At 34.7% G+C, this 20,526-nt stretch overlaps 1 protein-coding gene and 1 long non-coding RNA gene across 4 annotated transcripts in view; one reads left to right on the forward strand and one right to left on the reverse strand.

The window, feature by feature from the left end:
* The first annotated feature begins 574 nt into the window (after positions 1 to 574).
* LOC145268262 (mitochondrial 2-oxodicarboxylate carrier-like) overlaps positions 575 to 20,526 on the forward strand; it is a 107,222-nt gene continuing 87,270 nt past the window's right edge. The window contains exon 1 of one of the 3 annotated variants that reach the window (XM_080123615.1): positions 575 to 728. In XM_080123615.1, the coding sequence (XP_079979741.1) occupies positions 635 to 728 (94 nt within the window). In that variant the 5' untranslated portion in view covers positions 575 to 634. Of the gene's footprint in view, positions 729 to 6,618; positions 6,913 to 20,022; positions 20,170 to 20,526 lie in introns of those variants that run through there. The other 2 variants (XM_080123617.1, XM_080123616.1) reach the window with 2 other exon arrangements.
* LOC145268408 (uncharacterized) lies at positions 14,120 to 16,409 on the reverse strand. Its single transcript, XR_013864892.1, has 2 exons — positions 16,054 to 16,409; positions 14,120 to 14,931 (listed from the first exon to the last, which is right to left on the reverse strand). It is a non-coding gene; the product is annotated as an uncharacterized LOC145268408 (long non-coding RNA).

The following is a 20,526-nucleotide window of genomic DNA, read 5'->3' on the forward strand; positions in this document are numbered from 1 at the left end:
GAATGAGAGGGGATACCATCCAAGTCTTCAAATATCTGCATGGGGAATACAACATGGACTTTCTCAATATGCTTCCTTTGAAACAAGATTGTAGGATCCGGAAAGGGGACAGCTGGGTTATTCTCCCAACGTGCGGTGGTGAACGCGTAAAACCAGCTGCCGGAAGAAGTGTTATCTGCAGAATCGCTCAATAATACCTTCAAAGCCAGATTAGACAAACATTGGAGGAATTTCTCGCTTCGCTTCTAGAGATGATGTGTATTGAGAGACTGTAATCTCAGGTGTATAGTATAATGTATATGTATAATATTGGGTATCTTCCTTTTTACCGTATATTGTATTGTATTGTATTGTATTGACAATGCAGTATTGTATAGTATTGTAAATATGAGGTTGCTGTTAGCGTTAAACTAGTTTTAAGTTTTCGTAATAGTAAGAACAGTTCCAGCAGAGAGAGAATCAGTTATCAGTGATTATATTATTATCATTAGTAGTATTAGTAGTAGCAGCATGTATGTAACGATAGATATAGATAGACGTAAAGTACTTTTTTTTTTGCTTTGCTTTGAGAGTGATATATAAAGAGAGAGAGAGAGAGAGAGAGAGAGAGAGAGAGAGAGAGAACTAAACCAAAATGACATCTTACTGCACAGAAAAAATGTCACCCAAGAAGGACCCCAATCCTGTTTTGTTGGGTGCGATACAGTTTGCTGCCGGGGGAAGCGCGGGTTAGTTTTTACTACTTTATTTATTTAATTTGTTTATTTAAATATATATATTTTTTAGATATAAAATATATTGTTCAGGAAAGTATATCATTTTTATTTCATTGGCAAAAAAAAAAAAAAGAAAAAAAGTACTAAACACGTTTTCGCTTCTCGAGCACGCGTGTGTGTGTGTGTGTGTGTGAGAGAGAGAGTGAGTGTGTGTGTGTGTGTGTGTGGGTGGGTGGTAGCATTAAAATTAAGTTAATTATAAAAGTTTTTGAATTTTTGAGATATTGATAAGTTGGATGTTTGCACACTTTTTTTTTTTCTTTTTTTTCAAATAGTATTTTCAAGCTGAACTCAAGTTTTACGCTATCTTTAAAAAAATGTTTGGTGAAAGTACAGAATAATTACAAAACACTCTCCTCATGCTAAGAATGGCTTTCTAAATAATAACGTTATTATTTCAGCATGGTAACATAAGTGCACAACGTGTGAACTACTGCACAAGTGCACAAGTACGATAAAATTCGTATGATTTGTATTATTCAGACTACTGTTCTGTTCACATCTCGAGTGTTTTTCTCGCAACGTTTCGGCCGATGTAACCCCCAACCTTATTCAGGTGTATCTTGTCGAACTCGAAAATAACACTAAAGATTGAAACTGAAAACAGAAGGCTGAATAATCGAAAGTTAACTTTGTTAAAAAAGAAAGAAACGCTCTGTTAATATGCTTTTACAGATGATGATGATGATGATAATAATAATAATAGGATGATGATGATGATAATAATAATAATAATAGGATATATTTATCCTTCTCGCACCTACAAACACACACACACACACACACACACACACTGGAAGGGTGGGTGGTGAAGATTCAGCACCCCCACCAGCCCACCACTTTGTCAAAGGGGGCACTTTCTGCATGGTCGCGACGCATTATCATCGGCATTTTCCATTGAAGGCGATATCGAAGGAAGAGGTTACGCCCGGGAGGATGGCCTTCAGAACCTGCGACACATATCATCACCGAGAACCACAGAGTATTGTTAAGGTTCACATAAAATCTTTTTCAGGGAAAATTTTAAGGTACTTGTACAGTTTAGTCAAGACATTAAAAAAATGAAAATACCGAAAAAACTTTAAATTGTATGTATCCGTTATGGAACGAAGTTCTCCGAAAAATTTTTTTCACTTAATTTCATCAAGTAGTTTTTTTTTTTTTTTTTTTTTTTTTTTACAGCGGAAAAACACGTTTTTATGAGAGTGCATTGAAGGCAGCTATCTTGAATGAAAAAAATATTTGTTTGAATTTTAGAAATGGCAAAGGAAGATAACTCCAGTTAAAGCGCTGACACCCCTTCCCATCTTTAATACTAGCTTTTCTTCCTAAAAATCGAATATTTTGCTCGGTGTCATAACAAATTGTTTTTTCGCTGTAAAAAAAACAAAAAAAAAAAAACAACAAAAAAAAAACTACTTGATGAAATTAAGTGAAATTTTTTTTTCGGAGAACTTCTTCCCATAACGGATACATACAATTTAAACTTTTTTTTTTCGATGTCTTGACTAGGGTTGGATCAAATACAATTGTATTTGTATTTCAATTGTATTTACATACAATTTTATTGTAATTTTATTTGTATTTGTATTTTAACATCACAAGAAAAAGTAATTTGTATTATGGCATCCAGGAAAATAGTATTTTGTATTTATATTTATATTTGAGAGAGAGAGAAGGAAACTTTCAGAGCTCTAATGATAATAAAATGCAATGAGGACATGATATAGAATGTAATGTACCTATTTACAATGCCTCCCCACGGGACAGAGTTAAACACCAGGGTCGTTTTTTAACACGGAGAAAAGATACAAAAATAAAAAAAAAATTGTCTCGGTCGTGAAGGACTGATCCTCCACCGAAAGAGAACAAGAAATGGAGGTGTGAAGAACAGATACTACACTTTGATCTTGACCAAAAGGAAATATTTCTTTTCTTTTTCTTCTTTTTATTTTGCATATTTTCAGATTTCTTTATTACTTTGAAAAAAAAAAAAGTACTTATATTTGTTTTTGTTTAAATCAGTTATTTTATTTTTATTTGTATTTTGAGATTGAGGAATAAAAGTATTTGTATTTGTATTTTTAGACTTAGGAATAAAAGTATTTGTATTTGTATTTCTGGTAACCTAAACGAAAGTATTTGTATTTGTATTTCAATTGTTAAAAGTCAGTATTTGATCCAACCCTAGTCTTAACTAAACTGTACAAGTACCGATTTGTATTATTACTATACGCAGACGAAAAAGCTGTCAACAAAACAATTATATAACAAATAAATGTTATCAAAGGCAGGGTGTTACTTTTCTATCTAACTGAATAAGTTTTTAGTGTTTTTTATTTGATGTAACATGTTTATTCGACTCTAAAAACGAGGGGTTTGTATTACTGTACACATAGATTCGAAAAAGTTGTCAAAAAACAAATATATAACAAATAAATGTTATCAAAGGCAAGATAAGTTACTTTTCTACCAAACTGGATATATTTTTTGTGTTTTTATTCAATGTAACATGTTTATTCAGCTCGAAAAACATGCAGTGTTTACCGATATTGGACAAATAAAAATGGCGGCCGACTCTCTCTTAAACACGGTAAGTTCGAGAAAAGGTGTTATAAATAATAAACTAGACAAAATACTGTTAGAAATTCGCTCAATATATATTACCGTGACATAGGTTGACATATATTCGGTAATACTTGATTACTGAAAACCATAAAATAATTCGAAAATAGACAAATGACCAACTGTTCTCTTTTTGATATTTAATTATTTCATACTTGGGTACTGGTCGCGATTAGCGTTCCCTGCCGAACACCCTAAAAAAAAACACACTGACTTCTCCCTACGCATGAGCAAAGGACATGTTTTAGTTGCCATAGTAACTAAACGATCATGAATTTTTATCGACTTTGTTTTACTGGTTATGAATATTGAAATAAAAGAAATTACTACACATTTATTAATAATATCTCACTTTTATCGACTTTTTTTTTTACTGTTTATGTGTCACTTTTATCGACTTTTTCTTTTCTTTTTTAAATAGCATTTTCTTTTTTAAATGACTACGTTTTACTGTTTATGTGTCACTTTTTTTTTATATTGTACTAGTGCACTTATTGATCCGTGCTGAAATAACGTTATTATTTAAAAAGCCATTCTTAACATGGGGAGGGTGTTTTGTACCTATTCTCTACTTTAACCTTACAATTGAATAAAAAAACATTAAACTTTAATTAAGCTTAGAAATACGATTTAAAATATAGCGCGGATCATAAGTGTGCACTAGCACCCATTTTTTTTATTAATAAATGTTTAGTAATTATTTTTCTTTTAATATTCATAAATAGTAAAAACGTCGTCATTTAAAAAGAAAATGCTATTTAAAAAAGAAAAGAAAAAGTCGATAAAAGTGACACATACAGTAAAACAGTAAAAAAAAAAAAAAAAAAAAGTCGATAAAAGTGATTAAAAACAAAGGCGATAAAAGTGAGATATTATGCAAATTCGCCTAAAAAAGTAGAATCTCATTTTACGGAATTAGCTAAGAGTGTTAATTTACAATAACACCTATGGCACCATTGGCACTTCTGCATGTCAGTAACATGAAGCGAATGCGGGTAATTTGTCAAGAACCGCCGTCAGATGTCGTTTGTCAGCCAAAGAACCGGGGTCGATAACTATTGTTGTAATGAAAAAAAAAAAAAAAAGTTTCATTCAACACAAAACTAAAAACACATAGAAATGAAAAAAGTTGGGAAATTATTTTAATATTCATTTTAAGAAAATGCTATTAAAAAAGAAAAGAAAAAGTCGATAAAAGTGACGCATAAACAGTAAAAAGTCGATAAAAGTGATTAAAAGTGAGATATTATTAATAAATATGTAGTAATGTCTTTTATTTCAATATTCATAAACAGTAAAACAAAGTCGATAAAAATTCATGATCGTTTAACATGTCCTTTGCTCATGCGTAGGGAGAAGTCAGTGTTTTTTTAGGGTGTTCGGCAGGGAACTCTAATCGCGACCAGTACCCATACTTGTTCAAAAGTTAACCTGATCAAAAAGCAAAAATACATTAAAAAAAAAAAAAAAATTACCCATCAACGGGCGAATGCAAAAATCACGTAAATTGATCGAGTAGTTTTTTTTGTTGTTTTTTTTAACTAAAAAAGTTAAAATTTTATGAGTAACGAGTTTGTATTTTAATCCATCATGTTTTATAAACAAGATGGAAACAACTTAATTCGAACTACCGAGATCAAAATCAGCCTTGTAATGGATACAATTTACTATTAGTCACCTAGAAGCGTAAGCAAATGATATTTTTTTGTCGTTGAAATAACTACTTGATCAATTAATATCATTTTTGGAATATGACATTTTCATTCGGTGACGGGACGGACCGTTTTGCTTTTAAATCCCCAAAACAGTGTTTCTATGGTAAACAAAAACAACTGATCCCTTTAAAAACATCGGTACAATCGGTTCATGTCAGTAAAACGATTCATTGATGAAGAAAATTAATTGACTTACTGACAGAATAATTTTCCAACAAAGGATATTTTTTTAAGTTTGAAGGGGTTTAAAGAAACGTGTGTGTGTGTGTGTGTGTGTGTGTGTGTGTGTGTGGTAGTAGTAGTAGTAAGTTATGAAAATATATATGGCAATTAAGCTACACAGAATATTCCGCATTTCAATCGCCTACGAGCGTAAAATTGAATGAAACGCGGAATATTATGTGTAGCATAAACCTAGCTCAACGTATGTATTGAGCACTGTTGAAGTAAATACTGAAAATTTACGCATATATATCTTCGTATCTGATTAAATGAAGTAGTTTGTGTGTGTGTGTGTGTGTGTGTGTGTGTGTGTGTGTGTGTGTGTGAAACACGCATCTGCATATTAAAATTCTGGGTAAAACGGTGTTGTTGTTGTTCCCCCCCCCTCCCCTCCGACAAAAGGAGGGTGGATCTGTAAATTCACCCTTGTCCGTTCGTCCGTTCGTCTGTCCGCATTTTACTCAATAACTATGCCTTGGAATTTTTTGAAATTTTGCACAAATATTAAACATGATATGAGTAAAAAAAGTAACCGAACGGATTTACCGGGAAAACTCCGGTTGTCCCCCCTAGGGGTGCCTTTAAAGTTAAAATGGCTGAAATCGACACCTTTGTGGTTATTAAAAAAAAAAAAAATGATGCCTTGGATTTGTCTAAAACTTTCTGAAAAATTGTAACTAACTAATTTCTGTATAATTTTGTTTGTCTATACTTCGCGATAACTCTTGAGTCTGCCTCAGGGGCTCTTTTAGGGCTAATAAAAACACTCCATTTTTGGGACTATTTTACCATATTTGTGTAAAATTTTCTGTGTATGTCTATTTAGCAGTTTTGCATGGTGCTGCTGAACTCCAATTTAAATATGTTAAGGCCTTGGGGACTTTTGGGGCTAAAGGTGGGAGGAGCAAATGATGAACTTAATCATTTCTTTTTTTTTTTTTTTTTTTTTTTTTTTTTGCATGGTGCAGAATTCAAATTTACATATGTTAAGGCCTAAAATTGCACCGTTTATTCATTTTCACCAGGATTTTATGTCCCCTGCGGACTTGTGGGGCTAAATGGGGGGGGATGCTGAACTTAGTAATTTTTTATGCCTCGTTCACTGTGCACGCACAGGGGACCATGCATGCTTCGCTTGTTGGTATTATTATTATTATTATTATTATTATTATCATCATTTAGGTTAAATTCGTGACAGCAACTAATTATTTTTAGTATGCAATCGTTTATATCGGTCTGAAACAGTATAAGTTGCATTTAAACCGATGTTTATGACCGTTTGGTACTACAAGAGATAGCGGTCCATAGTTAAGAATTTGAAATAGGGCAACGGCATATGAGCGAGAAAATTCAATATTGTCGACGATCAACTTGCTTTTGCTTAGGAACAGAGTGTAGTGCATGTTCTGGGCAACTTATAAGTATCACGGCCATGGAAAATCACAAGAAAAACATCTGTTTCGACATTAAAATAGTTTTATGTTGTTATTTTCGTTATGAGTGATCATTTGGTGCTTATGCATTTTTGTTAATTGAGATCACTCCAGACAAGGTATGAAGCCACTTCATGTAAGGTAAGGAGTTAAAGAATACTTGTTCACATGTACGAGCGCCATATATATATATATATATATATATATACGTTTTATTTTTTATTACCGTATCTTTCTGTTAAGTTACATTATTGTTTCAGCTACACGGCCGTTTTTTTGGCCGTCTGTAGCATCCTCAGACTTTTACAAAAGATTTTCTGTAAAAGTCTGAGGACGCTACAGACGGCCAAAAAAAAACAAAAAACGGCCGTGTAGCCGAAACAATAATTTAACTTAACAGAAAGATACAGTAATAAAAAATAAAACGCATATTTGCTCTACAACAGTATTGAGCACTTTCTTCAGTTTTTATTAATTATCATCTCCACTATATATATATATATATATATATATATATATATATATATATATATAATTAGGTTTTTTTTTTTTGGAAAAAGAAATCCAGCAGAGTGCTCAATTATAAGAAAAATCCATAAATAAGAGTGTATATATATTTTGTTTACAGAAAGTTTTTAGATGAGACAAGTCATTGGTACCATCGGTTTCAAACTCGATAATTAGAACCGTTTTAGATACCCATATCAAGCTTTCTTCAGCCAATCTGAGTGTTGGCTGAAGAAAGCTTGATATGGGTATCTAAAATGGTCCTAATTATCGGGTTTGAAACCGACGGTACTAATGACTTGTCTCATCTAAAAACTTTCTGTAAACAATATATATATATATATCTCCGAAACAGCTACATGGTAATCAGCTGTTTCTATTTTATTTTTCTATTTAAAAATTTTAGTTAAGGTTTTCTTTTTTTCATCTTTATAGAGTTGAATTTTCTTTTATAATTGTAAACTTTTGAGAAGTCGGATTATGTAAATGCTAAGTCTGCGAGAGTTTGACAATTATTGTCGTGTTCCCCATAGGCCAGTCATTAAGGAAGGTACGGACATTTTTTTCGACTAAGATCCGTCCAGTTTTTAACTCTTTCTTCAAACAGCAGGGTGGGATGCTTCCTTAAATAATTCTGCTTACTTGGGTATCAATTTGACAGCCAAGTTAATGGATCTATTGTTGATCTTCAGAAAAAACGATTATGTGCTCTTGGGAAATTGTAAAAAGGCTTTTTATTGCAAGTCCGACCGACTGAGGACTGATAAAGATAAAAATCGTTTTCTTTTTTTGTTTTTTTTTAAGGTGGGTGAACACTTACACGCTTTCAGGTAAAATATTATCATATTTGTCTTCAATGCAAGTCCTTTTTCTTCTGAGTTATATTCTCAAATTTCATGCAAAACAGTACAGTTATGGTGTATTGTCCTCTGTTCTCTGCAATGGTTTTTATGTCAGCAATATGGTCACAGCTAGTAACGATTTTGATTCTTTCAATTTCATGTATCAGACAGTGTGTGATAGATTATCCAATCACAAGCCAGCTCTCAATCACGTGACAGAGTATATAAATGGCAAAATCTGAAACCATTAACTCTCTTTGATCCTGACCCTCGGCCGAACGTGAGTACTACAAGCTAACAGTGGCTCTCTTCTAACTACCATTTATTTCCACGTGCTGTACCCAAACGAACATTCTTTGTCATGCTAAAGAACATACAACTCACACTCTTGCATGCCAACACATTAATACATTGAAAACTTTGCCCTTTCTTTCTCTTTTAACAGGCTTCCTTCATACCAACGACTACTAGCTATAAACACATGTAAACGTAACTGAACTGTTCTCTACTTCAACCAGCCGGCATGATATTAATTCCATCTTCACACAAGAACCCTTCAACCTACTAACCCGTTTCTCTCTTGTACACTCTTATACTAATGCTACTAACGAAAATGACAAATAAAGGTTGTTTATTACATGTTAAAATGAGACTTCCTTTCTTTGTCTTCATTTTTGACTAAATATTATTAACTAAATATTATTAACTAAGTATTTTTATTCTCTGCAAAGAGATTCTGTTAGATTTACACCTACAGTGCTTGACACTTTAATATCTGCACTAAGCGTGGCATCCTATCTCAGATTTAAAAAATTTACAATCCTTTATCTCTGCTTCTTCCAGTTACCATTCAAGGGGAAATTCCTAATTAGTGAACTTAGGAAAAATAACTTGTCCTGTGATAAAAAAAAAATCCCAGAAAATTTTAAAACCATTTGGCAGACTCTTGCCAAGGAATCGAATGTTTTGAGTGAAACTGAGTTTCCTAGGACCTTGTAGGAAAACATTTCTACAAAATTTCTGTGCTTTTGTGATGCTTCCAAGGATGTATATGGATTTTCACTGTATACGAACCAAGGGACTGAATATCTTCTAATCTTTGCAAATGCTAAATTAGCCCCCAATCCACCCCCTCTAAAAAGAAGGCTCTTCCTACCTTGGAACTTATGGCAATTTATCTTACCCATAAGATTAATCCCAGCTTGAAGCCAGTTGATATCCAGTTATTGTATATCGTCTCCGTTGCCCAAGTGGTTTGATCTTGGGTTCTGAATGGAAAAGGGACTGAAGGGAAATCTTTTTGTTGAAAACCAAATAAAGTATATGTTGGTGGTAATCAAAGGAGATCTTGGAATCTCACCTTGATTCAAATATGTTCCTTTGGAAAACCCTGCTGATTTCCTTACTAGAGGTCCTTTAGCGCTTCTACACTATTAGGACAACATTTCAGAAGTTGTAATACTGAATTTCATATGAAAATGACATCTACTAGTGTTGGGACGATTAATTGGAATCAGAATCAGGAATTTGAAAAATTGAAACAGTTGGTGGAATCGGTATTGAAATCGAAAAAAATGTGTGCCTATTTTCCGATGTCAAAAACGATTCCTTTGTTTATCTGTCTTTTATTTGATTTTATTTGAAGCAAAATCTTCCACTGCTGGTAGTAATAATAAAATAATAAATATTTATTGATTTTAAACTACCAGTAAAGCTAAAAGCTATAGATCACAATCGCAAGTGTGTTTTTTGCTTACGTTTCGAGAAAATATATGCACATTTAATACATTTTTACTATAATTCTGACAAAATAATAACTTTATAGTTAAATATTTAGAGCTTTGTAAAGGATCGGAATCGGTAATTGTATCAGAATTGGGAAATATATTGGAATCATCCCATCACTAGTATCTATGTATTCCTCGTATTTTTAAGATGATTATATCCAAAAATTACGAAAATTGATAAAGTAGAAAATTATTTGTTAAAGAAAATTTAAAAAATAAAATTTGATGAAAACGATCCTAAGACACAGGAGAGTTTGAAAGGGAAGTAATTTTCCGTTTCGATTTAAACAAGATGGCCGCAAATTTTCACCTGCTAACACGATTAAAATTGTTTTTTTTTTTTAATAATTCAGTAATATTCAGATAATTTTGACTGCATAATTTGAAAGCTAGCATTGTAACTTATTAGAATTGACAAAAAAAAAAATCAGTAGAAACCAAAGTTTTTTTTACCTGAAAACTCCATTTATCGAGGTCCTGGATATGACGTTAAACTATATCCAGTGGTGAGGCCTTAGCTTGCGGGCTTTGGGGAGTGTGGAGCCACCCTTTAATTGCCATTGCTCCCAGGTCTACTCTGACCCGGAGTGGTAGTACCTGTTAGTCCCAACTATGGGTTGAATAGAAACCAACTTAGAAATAACAAATATATTCTATTAAAAAAATTTTCTTCAAGATCTTTGGATCAGCATTAAATAACCTAAAAAGGGTTGATATGCCGTAAAACCAACCAACCAACCAACCATTTATCGATTACAAAATTTTGTCCTAATTGTGTAGAAGCGCTGGTCTTTTCTCTACTAAATTCATGCAGGTTTATGATCTATCGATATATGGTCCTGATTAGTTACATTGGTCCGATATCGGTTGGCTGATTGCCCCCCCCCCCATTATCATGTCTTAATGTCACAAATAAAAATATTGTTTCCTGCATGTTTACTGATCTTTCTCCAACAAGCACAAATATTTTACCTTTCCATGTTTCAGTCTTCTTATTATTAACAAAGGGGATCAGTGTTCTGGAGATGTTCTTGTTGTTTGTTGATAAGCTGAAACATCAACAAACTTATACTGTTAATAAAGCAAAATTAGTGCTCCTTTCATTATTGCAGAGAGAGGAACCCCCCCTGTGAATTACAATATCTGAACAAACCGCCTGGAAAAAATATTTCGCCTAGAGTTACTGCCCTTGGACTGTTTATTGACAGTCAAGGCTTGTTACGACCTACTGGCAGGATTCAGAATTCTGATGCTCATCCATACCAGGTCAAGCATCCTGTTCTGCTGAGAAAACATCATTTGACTGAACTTATGATCAAAAAAACACACTTGAATTTTTGCTATTTTGGAACAAGTTCAACACTGGCTAAATTAAGGTTGATAGGAATTTTGCATTCCTCAAGGAAGGCAGTCAGTAAAAGGTATTTGATATGTCCTAAGGTGGCCTATTATTCGGACAATCAAAGATAAATTATTCCGTGAAAGGAATAAATAAATATACACTGTGGTTTGAATACTGAAAGAGAAGTTTATTTACGTATTTACATAGAGACAAATACAGCGTGTTAATGTTCAGGGGGGAAGTCTGTTTTACAAGGGTCCGGTGAAATCCGATGACTCGTTATGTAGAATGTTCCGGGTTGGTTACCTATCTCCACATAGCAGTATTCTTTTGTATTTTTGTAAAGAACAATAAATTCTTTATCCTTTCAGGCTTTTATAGGTTCTCAGTTGCCTATTCAAAGAGTGAATTTTATTTTGCCCTTTCCAGCAAGTTGGTGTTGATTTTACTGGACATTTTTGGATAAAGACTAATGATGAAGATTCAAAAATGTGTATCTGGTACTTATAAAGTTTAATCAAGACATTAAAAATGAGAATATAAAAAAAAAAAGAAAAAGGTTATATTTTATGTATCCGTTTTGAACCGAAGATCTCCGAAAAAAAAAAAAATTCACTTAATTTGATTGAGTATTTTTTTTTTTTTTTTTTTTTTTTTTTTACAGCGGAAAAACACGTTTTTATGAGAGTGCGTTTACGGCAGATATCTTGGAATTTTTAAAATTTTTGTTTGGATTTTAGAAACGCCACGGGGAGATAACTCAGTTTAAAGCGCTGACACTCTCTCCCCATCTTTAATACTAGCTTTTCTTCCTAAAAATCGGACCTTTTGCTCAGTATCATAAATTGTTTTTTTCGCTGTAAAACAGAAACTACTTGATGAAATTAAGTGAATTTTTTTTTTTTTTTCCAGAGAACTTCATTCCATAACGGATACGTACAATTCAAACTTTTTTTGATATTTTCATTTTTTAACGTCTTGATTAAACTGTACAAGTACCGTATATTTTGTTGTTTGCATGCACGAGTCTGCGTGCTGTCCACTTGGAGTTAGTGTCAAACCAGAGAACTCGATTATTCTTGTTGACCTTCATTAGGTTTGCTAATTTATTTGGGATACCCACCAACACCAAATCTTTTTTAGCCTCCGGTATGTTGTTGTCTGAAGTTTTTATCTCTGACGAATTTAGAAATTTAGATCAACATTTATCTCTCAAAGGACCATTCTTCCATATTCTCTTTGGCATGGAGGAGGGGGGGGCCTGGGTAAGAATGATTGAAATCGTCAAGCAATGCTTAAAAAGCTCATAAGAAGGAAAAAGGTAGATTACTTTGATTTCCTAACTATTCTCTCTGATGTACAAAGAACGGTTAATTGACCAACTGCTCACATATATTACAACATCGGATAGGGGAATTGATATCTTAACCCCTTGATAGAGTTCAAAATATACTTTGTAGCCTCGTGGGAGATGTCCTTTTTTCTTTGCTGCAACCTCTATCTCACAGAAGAGATGTTGCAAGTTTGTCTTTGCTTTATCGTTATTTTCATGGAAAGTGTTCGACTGAGCTTCAATCTATGGCACCCCCTCGCCAAACTTTCACAAGAAACACTCGTCTAGCTGTAAACACTATCAATAATTCCCCCCATTCTTTATCTGTGTCTAAGCCTAAATGAACAAAGCTTCTTTCTTAGAACTGCACGGTTGTGGAATTGTCTTCCGTTTTCCTGCTTTCCAGCTGACTACAATCTGGTTGTCTTCAAGTCCAACATAAACAAGTTCTTGATGAGCCGTTCCACTTCAGTTAACAAATTTACCGAATTTCCATTACTAATGATTACTATATTGTCCAATTGACTACTGTACACTCTTAACCCTCATCCTCGAGTGGTCTCTGGTCCTTGATAAGTGGTGATGCCTATGTAAAAAAAAAAAAAAAAAAGTAAAATAATCATTTCTTACAAACATGATATATATTCCATGTTCGTTTATAAATAATCATGAGGGTGGTAATTTATGTCCAGACACTAACCCCGTAGAATTGAACAATTGGATTCACTCCCGTTAAGAGAGAACCGTGTCAAAAGGTCAGAAAAATGTAGCAAAAAGACTATCTCCTATCGTCAAGAGAAGCTGATTCAGATATGATAAATCATTGCCCAGAAAAATTATCTGTGTGAGAGATTGTTTCGATTAAAACACCAAACAAATCAAGGCCCTTTTTTAGTCTCAGTAAGGTGATTCATCTTAATTGCAGGAATGATCGCCGGGTTCATTCAGCTTGTGTATTAAGGGACAGAATCAAACAAGTCCATTCTCTAAAACATTTATTCTGTTTGGAAATTAGGGATTCTTCTTTCACAACTACTGCAGAATTTGAGGAGGAGAATGAATCTTTTTTTTCTCTCCAACTTCTTCAATTATGAATAGGGCTATGACAATATAATATTCTTTTCTTTGTTTTGATTCTCAGGTATATATCCATTGATATCTTATATGATTTTATGTAGAGTGATGTGATCCTCGGTTGATTGTGTCTAACTGTGTCGGATATATACTTGAGAGTAAAAACAATGAAAAGAATATGCTGTTGTCATAGCCCTAGTTATGAATGATGGCAGTATGTCGCAATATGTGCAACAAGTAGTATTATTTTGATTGCGTTGGAGTTGCTGAATAGAATAGAATTGCAGATTGATTTTGTCCAAAATATTTGGAGAATATTTCATGTTAGTTTACTGTCTGATTAAGACAATAAAAGTTGCATTGCCTTTTGACTTATGTCCTATGATTATTAAAAAAAAAAAAAATCCATATTCCATAGGGTGGAACGATAAATTTGTCCCCCTAAAGAAAACAACACTACAGCTTTATTTTAAAACTTTTTATTGAAAAAATCAATTCAGGTAACTTGATTATGCAGTAGAGCTGACATCTATTCAATGTAGCCGCTTTCAGCCTCGATCACCACCTCGATATGAGTCCGGAACTGGGAGCATACCTTTTCCAAAAGCGCTGGCGGGAGCTCAGCAAATACTCTGCAGATGGTGGCGATCTGGCTGGCTTTGGTGTTGAGGGAGGTTATGTTGGTGATGTTTTCAATTTATGATCAAATGAAATAGTCCAGTGGGTTCAGGTTGGGAGAGTAGGTGGGGCAGTGAGAGAAGGATACAAAGATGTAGCACTCCTTCTGAAGCTAAGCTTGGGTCTCTGCCAGCGCTGAGTCCTGCTGCTTTTTTTTTTTTTTTTTTTTTTTTACACGGTGGTCACCACTTATCAAGGCCTGGAAGCCACTAGGGTCTGCCAGCATCCACCTGACTGCACCAGGAGATCACCACACTCTTGAGCACATCTACATAGACTTTGGTGTTGACTTTCAAGCCGACTTTGAACATGTGAGGTGGCATGATGTGGCCCTCACTTAAACCACACTAAAAACCATAACCGTGGCTGGAAACTTTGTTGAGCTGTGCCCTCAAGTGTTAAACTGTCCGAATTAGCATTTTGATTGTACTGGCAATGGTCCTGTTGTCATAACTTGGATCAGTAGAGAGCATGGGTTGTACAGCGGCGCATCTCTAATCTCACTCATTGAACATTGTATCATTTTTAGACATGATAGAAGGCTCCTATCTCTCTTTGGATTTGTACACAACTGGCCAACTAGTAGATAGTCTGCAACTAAAAAAGAAAACTGGTTTTCATCAAACGGAAATGGAATCATGTTGTCTTTTCTAGGGCCACAATTTTATTGTCTCACCTTGTACTATCCATATTGTTTGTTAATATAGGTGAAACTGGACTCGTCAACAGTAAGTGTTGACAGATTTCGACCTAGAAAACAGCAATTCTTCCTTCTTTGCCAGAAACATCGCTCACGGAATGTGAGGACTAAAGGACAAAATAAGGGAAGCAAGAGTTTTGAAGTTACAGAAAGTAAACTCAAAGTTCACTTTCTATTCTCCTTAGATATTACATATCTAATTATAATTGGATATCTGAAATAAATAAATAAGAAAAGGATTTTAAGTAAAAAACAGGTTTGTATTACTATACACATAGATTCGAAAAAGTTGTCAAAAAACAAATATATAACAAATAAATGTTATCAAAGACAAGTTACTTTTCTACCTAACTGGATAATTTTTTTGTGTTTTTATTTAATGTTACATGTTTATTCAGCTCGAAAAACATACAGTGTTTACCGATGTATTAGAAAATTTAAAATGTCACCCGACTCTCTGCTTAACATGGTAAGTTTGGGAAAATGAATTAAAAATAAAAAATATACAAAATACTGTTAGAAACTCGCTCAATAGATGTTACTGTGACATATGCTGACATATAATCGGTGGATTTTTAACAGCATTTTGTATTTTTTGTATTTTTAACTCGTTTTCCCTACCGTGTTCAAGAAAGTCGGGCGCCATTTTAAATTTTCCAATACATCAGTACACTGTATATTTTTCGAGCTGAATAAACATGTTACATTAAATAAAAACACTAGAAGAATTATCCAGTTAGGTAGAAAAATAACTTATCTTGCCTTTGATAACATTTATTTGTTAAATATTTGATTTTTGACCATTTTCGAATCTATGTGTATAGTAACACAAACCCCAAAACACTATTATGTAATTAATTACATGTCAAGTTGAAACTAGTCAAAAATTACGAAACATGATCAAGCAGAAAATCTGCTAAAACTATTTTTTTTTATACAAAAATAAAAAAGAAACGTAAAAACATTATTATCGATCTTCCATTTTCTAATTTGAAAATGTAGAATAATGGAATATTTACGAATTTTGAGCTCATCTGTCATGTTGAAATTAACATAAATCCTAAAAAAAAATTCCGAAAAATGACCCAGTAGAAAATGTGCTAGATCAATTTTTCACAAAAACAATCAGAGGCACTAGCGATTAGACATTTTTCTATTTTTTTTTTCCAATGGCGAAGGGAGATAAGTCAGTTTGTCATACAACTCTTTTGCATTAAAACATACGATAACACTCGATAATTCGATAAATTCCAATTTTACTTGTAGTTATTTTTCTACTAGATCATATTTTGTAAATTTTGCAATTTATACCAATTCTGACATGACACTTAAGCACATATGTATTTGTTCGAAGTTCCATTATATTGCATAAGCACCGAAATCGCAAAAGTGAATTGAAGACAAGGGAGATAAGTCAATTTGTTATACGGAATTGAACGCAAAATACTAAATTGTTAAATCTGAAGGATGCGATAAATATTATTATTTCTTTTTTTGTAATTATATTTCTACTCGATCATTTTTCATAATTTTTTGAATTTTCATTAATTTTGACATTACACGTAAGACCGTTATAGCGTTTTTACTTAAAATGCATTAAAAATCTAAGTAAGCAAGAAATTTAGGGATTAATATTTGGTGCTTTTAAGGCACTCCCTAATAAAATAATTTAACACAATTTTCCGAACAAACAACAAACCACTTCTTAAACTTAACAAGGAAAAGGTTTATTTTAAAAGGCATTAAACTCGAAGGAGGAAAAGAAGGGAGGAAGGAAGGTTCGGGACTTCACTGCTTACTAGGTAGTTACAGCCGGTGACTGTCATCTGATACCTAGTAGGAGCAGAGGAGCGAAAGGTCAAGTCCCTTCAAAAGCTAGTGGAGTACGAGAGAGCTTTTTTCTTCTCAGGACCGGAAGCTGTCAGGTCCTTGGGGGTTAAAAATATTCATGCGCTACTCCTCTGATTGGCCAGTGTATGGCCACATCACTCAATCAGGGAGGAATATGTGCAAGAAGAAAGAGGTCTATTTGCATCTGCTACATAACCCTCTGCTTAGGCTGAAAGCCGACAGAGAAAAAAGTAGCATAACAAATAGTAAGAAGAAGAATACAATAGAAATGTAAATTTATTTGAGTATTTTTTTGAAAAAAATTTTTTTTTTTTTTTTTGGTGAAGGAGAGAAGAAAAAAAAATGTTCTTTTTTTTGGAAAGGAGAGAAAAAATGTTCTTTCTCAATAGAAATACACAGTTTTGCATAGTCTCTTCAGCCAATGTACCCGTCGACCACTACGTGTAGTGGTCACATAATTGTTCTCACGTGGAACATTTACCTCAGGTATATGATGATGCTGTGTGTATGTTGGAGGAATGTGTGGCTCAGGTGTTAATGTGTCCAGAAAGGCTCTTTTTACCCTATCTACCGATACTGTCTCTTTTTTACCACTAATGTCTAAGATCAACGTTTTGTCAGTGCATGAAAGCATGCGATAAGGGCCAGTGTAAGGTGGAGTTAGGGGGACTTTTACTGCGTCCTTTCTAAGTAACATGTGAGTCCATGTCGATATGTCCTTCGGAACCGAAGATTCAATGGTCTGTTTCCTAGAGTGCATCGGCGGTAGCTTACTGAGATAAGCTCGTAGTCTGTTGACATACAGAGCTGTGTCAGTTGTTATATCCTCTATCGGGGTCAGCATCTGACCTGGCAACGATAGAGGTGCTCCATAGACCAGTTCGGCTGCCAAATATCCCAGATCCTCCTTGATTGATGCCCGACAGCCAAGAAGGACGACCGGTATGTACTCGCTCCATCGCTGTTGGTCGGGGTAAGTGCGTAATGTTGCTTTCAATTGGCGATGGAAGCGTTCTATCATTCCGTTAGAAGCAGGGTGATAGCTTGTTGTCCGAATGCGAGTGATCCCGAGGATCTTGGACAGTTCCCGGAATAGGTGGGATTTGAATTGTGCACCACGATCAGTAGTGATTGTAGTGGGAACTCCATAACACGATATCCAGCCTGATTAAAGACTCGCGCTACAGATTCAGCCGAAATGTCACTAAGGGGGATGGCCTCAGGCCACCGTGTGAAACGGTCTATGCAGGTCAGGAGATAAGTAAATCCCTGACTGACTGGCCCTGGTCCAACCAAGTCAATGTGAACATGGCTAAACCGAGCGTCTGGGGTGCTGAATGTTCCGAGGGGTGCGCGGATATGCTTGTGCACCTTTGACTTTTGGCAGGATACACAGGAACGTGACCAAGCAGTGATATCACACCTCATGTTAGGCCAGAAAAATCTAGCTGTAATCAGCTTCACTGTAGCTTTGCATCCGGGGTGTGCCAGGTTGTGTAGAGTTTCAAAAACAACTCTACGATGGGTCGTTGGAACGAATGGTCTAGGTGAATCCATTGAGGTGTCACAGATGATCTGCATGTCAGAAGTAGGCACGGGCAGGTATACGAATTTGCAAGTCGCAAATTTAGGTGACGATGGATCCAACGTGTCCAGACTTGGCTGATCTAAGGCCATCTGTTGCAAATCGATATCCGATGGTGAGGACAGAGCATTAATGGGCAGGCAAGACAATGTGTCTGCTGCTGCGTTCTGTTCACCCGTAATATGCCAGATATCGCTAGTAAATTGCGAAACAAAGTCCAAATGGCGTGTTCCACGTGGAGAATACTTGTCCGGCTTAGCACGCAGTGCGTATGTCAGTGGACGGTGGTCAGTATAGATTGTAAATTGCCGACCCTCGAGTGAATGTTGGAAGTGTTTCACTGTGAGGTACATTGCCAGAAGTTCCAGGCCAAACGTGCTGTAACGTTGTTCAGCCGGTTTTAGCTGTCGTGAAAAGTATGCGAGAGGTTGTAACTGTTGTTGGTGCTGCTGTTGCAACACTGCACCTACAGCTGTTCCCGATGCGTCAACGACCAGTGAAAACTGGGCCTTGGGTACAGGATGTGCCTCTGTCCCATCGATGAAACGTTGCATCCCTCTGCCTGTTCTACAAGTATTTTAATGGTGAATGCTCTGGTGAACTGCAGACACTTGTGCCCCCATGACATAGGCATCCTCGACAAACCTGACAGGCAGCTAAATCCCACCCCCACACAGTAGAGATCCCTAGATGTAAAAGATCTTTCTACTCCAGTAGTTTCTTCCCCAGAACCGCTAGACTCTGGAATTCCATTCCAGGTCCCTGCTTCCTCAACTGTACTGACATGCAGAAGTTCAAGTATAATGTGAACCAACATGTTACTGCCCAAATCCTAACATAGTGCCCCAGTAGTCGTTGCCCCTGATAGTACCCCCCCCCTACACCAAAGTGGCAGTGTGCCTTGTTTGGGGTGAAAATCTAATAATAATTAAAAAAAAATTTTTTAATTAATTTCTTAATTTTACTTAAAAACAAAATGTAAGCATATATAAACAAAATATTTTAGAAAATAATTTTTTAATTTTAAATAATTGATTGTAAAAAAAAAAAAATGAAAATTTTTTTGTAAATAATTATTGAAAAATATTGCAAAGTGCTTACATAGATGGTTCTTTGGGATAATAGGCGCACCTCAAGCCCCCTTAAAAAAAAAAAAGACAAACGGAAAAGGCTTTAGTGTTTTTACTATTTTAAAGCGCTTTTTTAAAAAAAGTTTGAAACACAAGTAGGGGCTAGTTGTTAACTTCGAACAACAAGGGCGCATGGCGGAAATTCTTCAGGGTTTAAATGTATTGTAATGCTTTTATTGGGGTCGGAAAACGTTTTTCAAACGCTATATAAATAAATTCCTATTTACTCGCCTCCCCATGAGGGCAGAGTTAGACACAAGGTCGGTTTTTAATGTGGAGAAGCATTTTTTTTACTAAAAACGAAATGGAGAAATGAAATATAAAAGCAAGATAAGCCAGAAAAAAAAAAAAGAATTAAAGAAAAATTCAAAGAAATTTCGAACGTTTATTACTATTGGCTTATGCTTTCTATATCCATCATTCAAAGGGTCAATAATGGCAGAAGCACCGGTGTCACATGTCACGTGATCTAACTGTTCAGATTTTTCAGAACGAGGCTCGTCTGTGGGACCTACTTCACTAAGCAACACCCCGAAAACATATGAACGTTGACATTTCCAATGTGAACGGTGAGTTATTTGTCTGCTGCCTAATATTTTTCTTGTACAATAAATATGTGGATTAAAATGACTAACATTCCCTTTGGAAATTAGGGATTTTTCTGTCACAACTACTGGAGAATTTGAGGAGGAGAATGAACCTTTTTTCTCTCTAACTTCAATTGTGAATAGGGCTATGGCAACAGCATAATGTTATATATGTGTTCCCATATTAAAAAAAAAAAAAAATTGTAAAGACGTGCTAAAAGCGATATTCACCAGTGATACATAAAAATGTATTTAGTCATATATTTTGAAATTGCTGTCAATTTTGCTATTTTGCAGTTGTTTAGCCAATTCTATATTATATTAAAATATTTGTAAAAA

This window comes from Euprymna scolopes, chromosome 43 (genome assembly GCF_053919585.1).
Source record: "Euprymna scolopes isolate OS-2025 chromosome 43, ASM5391958v1, whole genome shotgun sequence".
NCBI lineage: Eukaryota > Metazoa > Mollusca > Cephalopoda > Sepiida > Sepiolidae > Euprymna > Euprymna scolopes.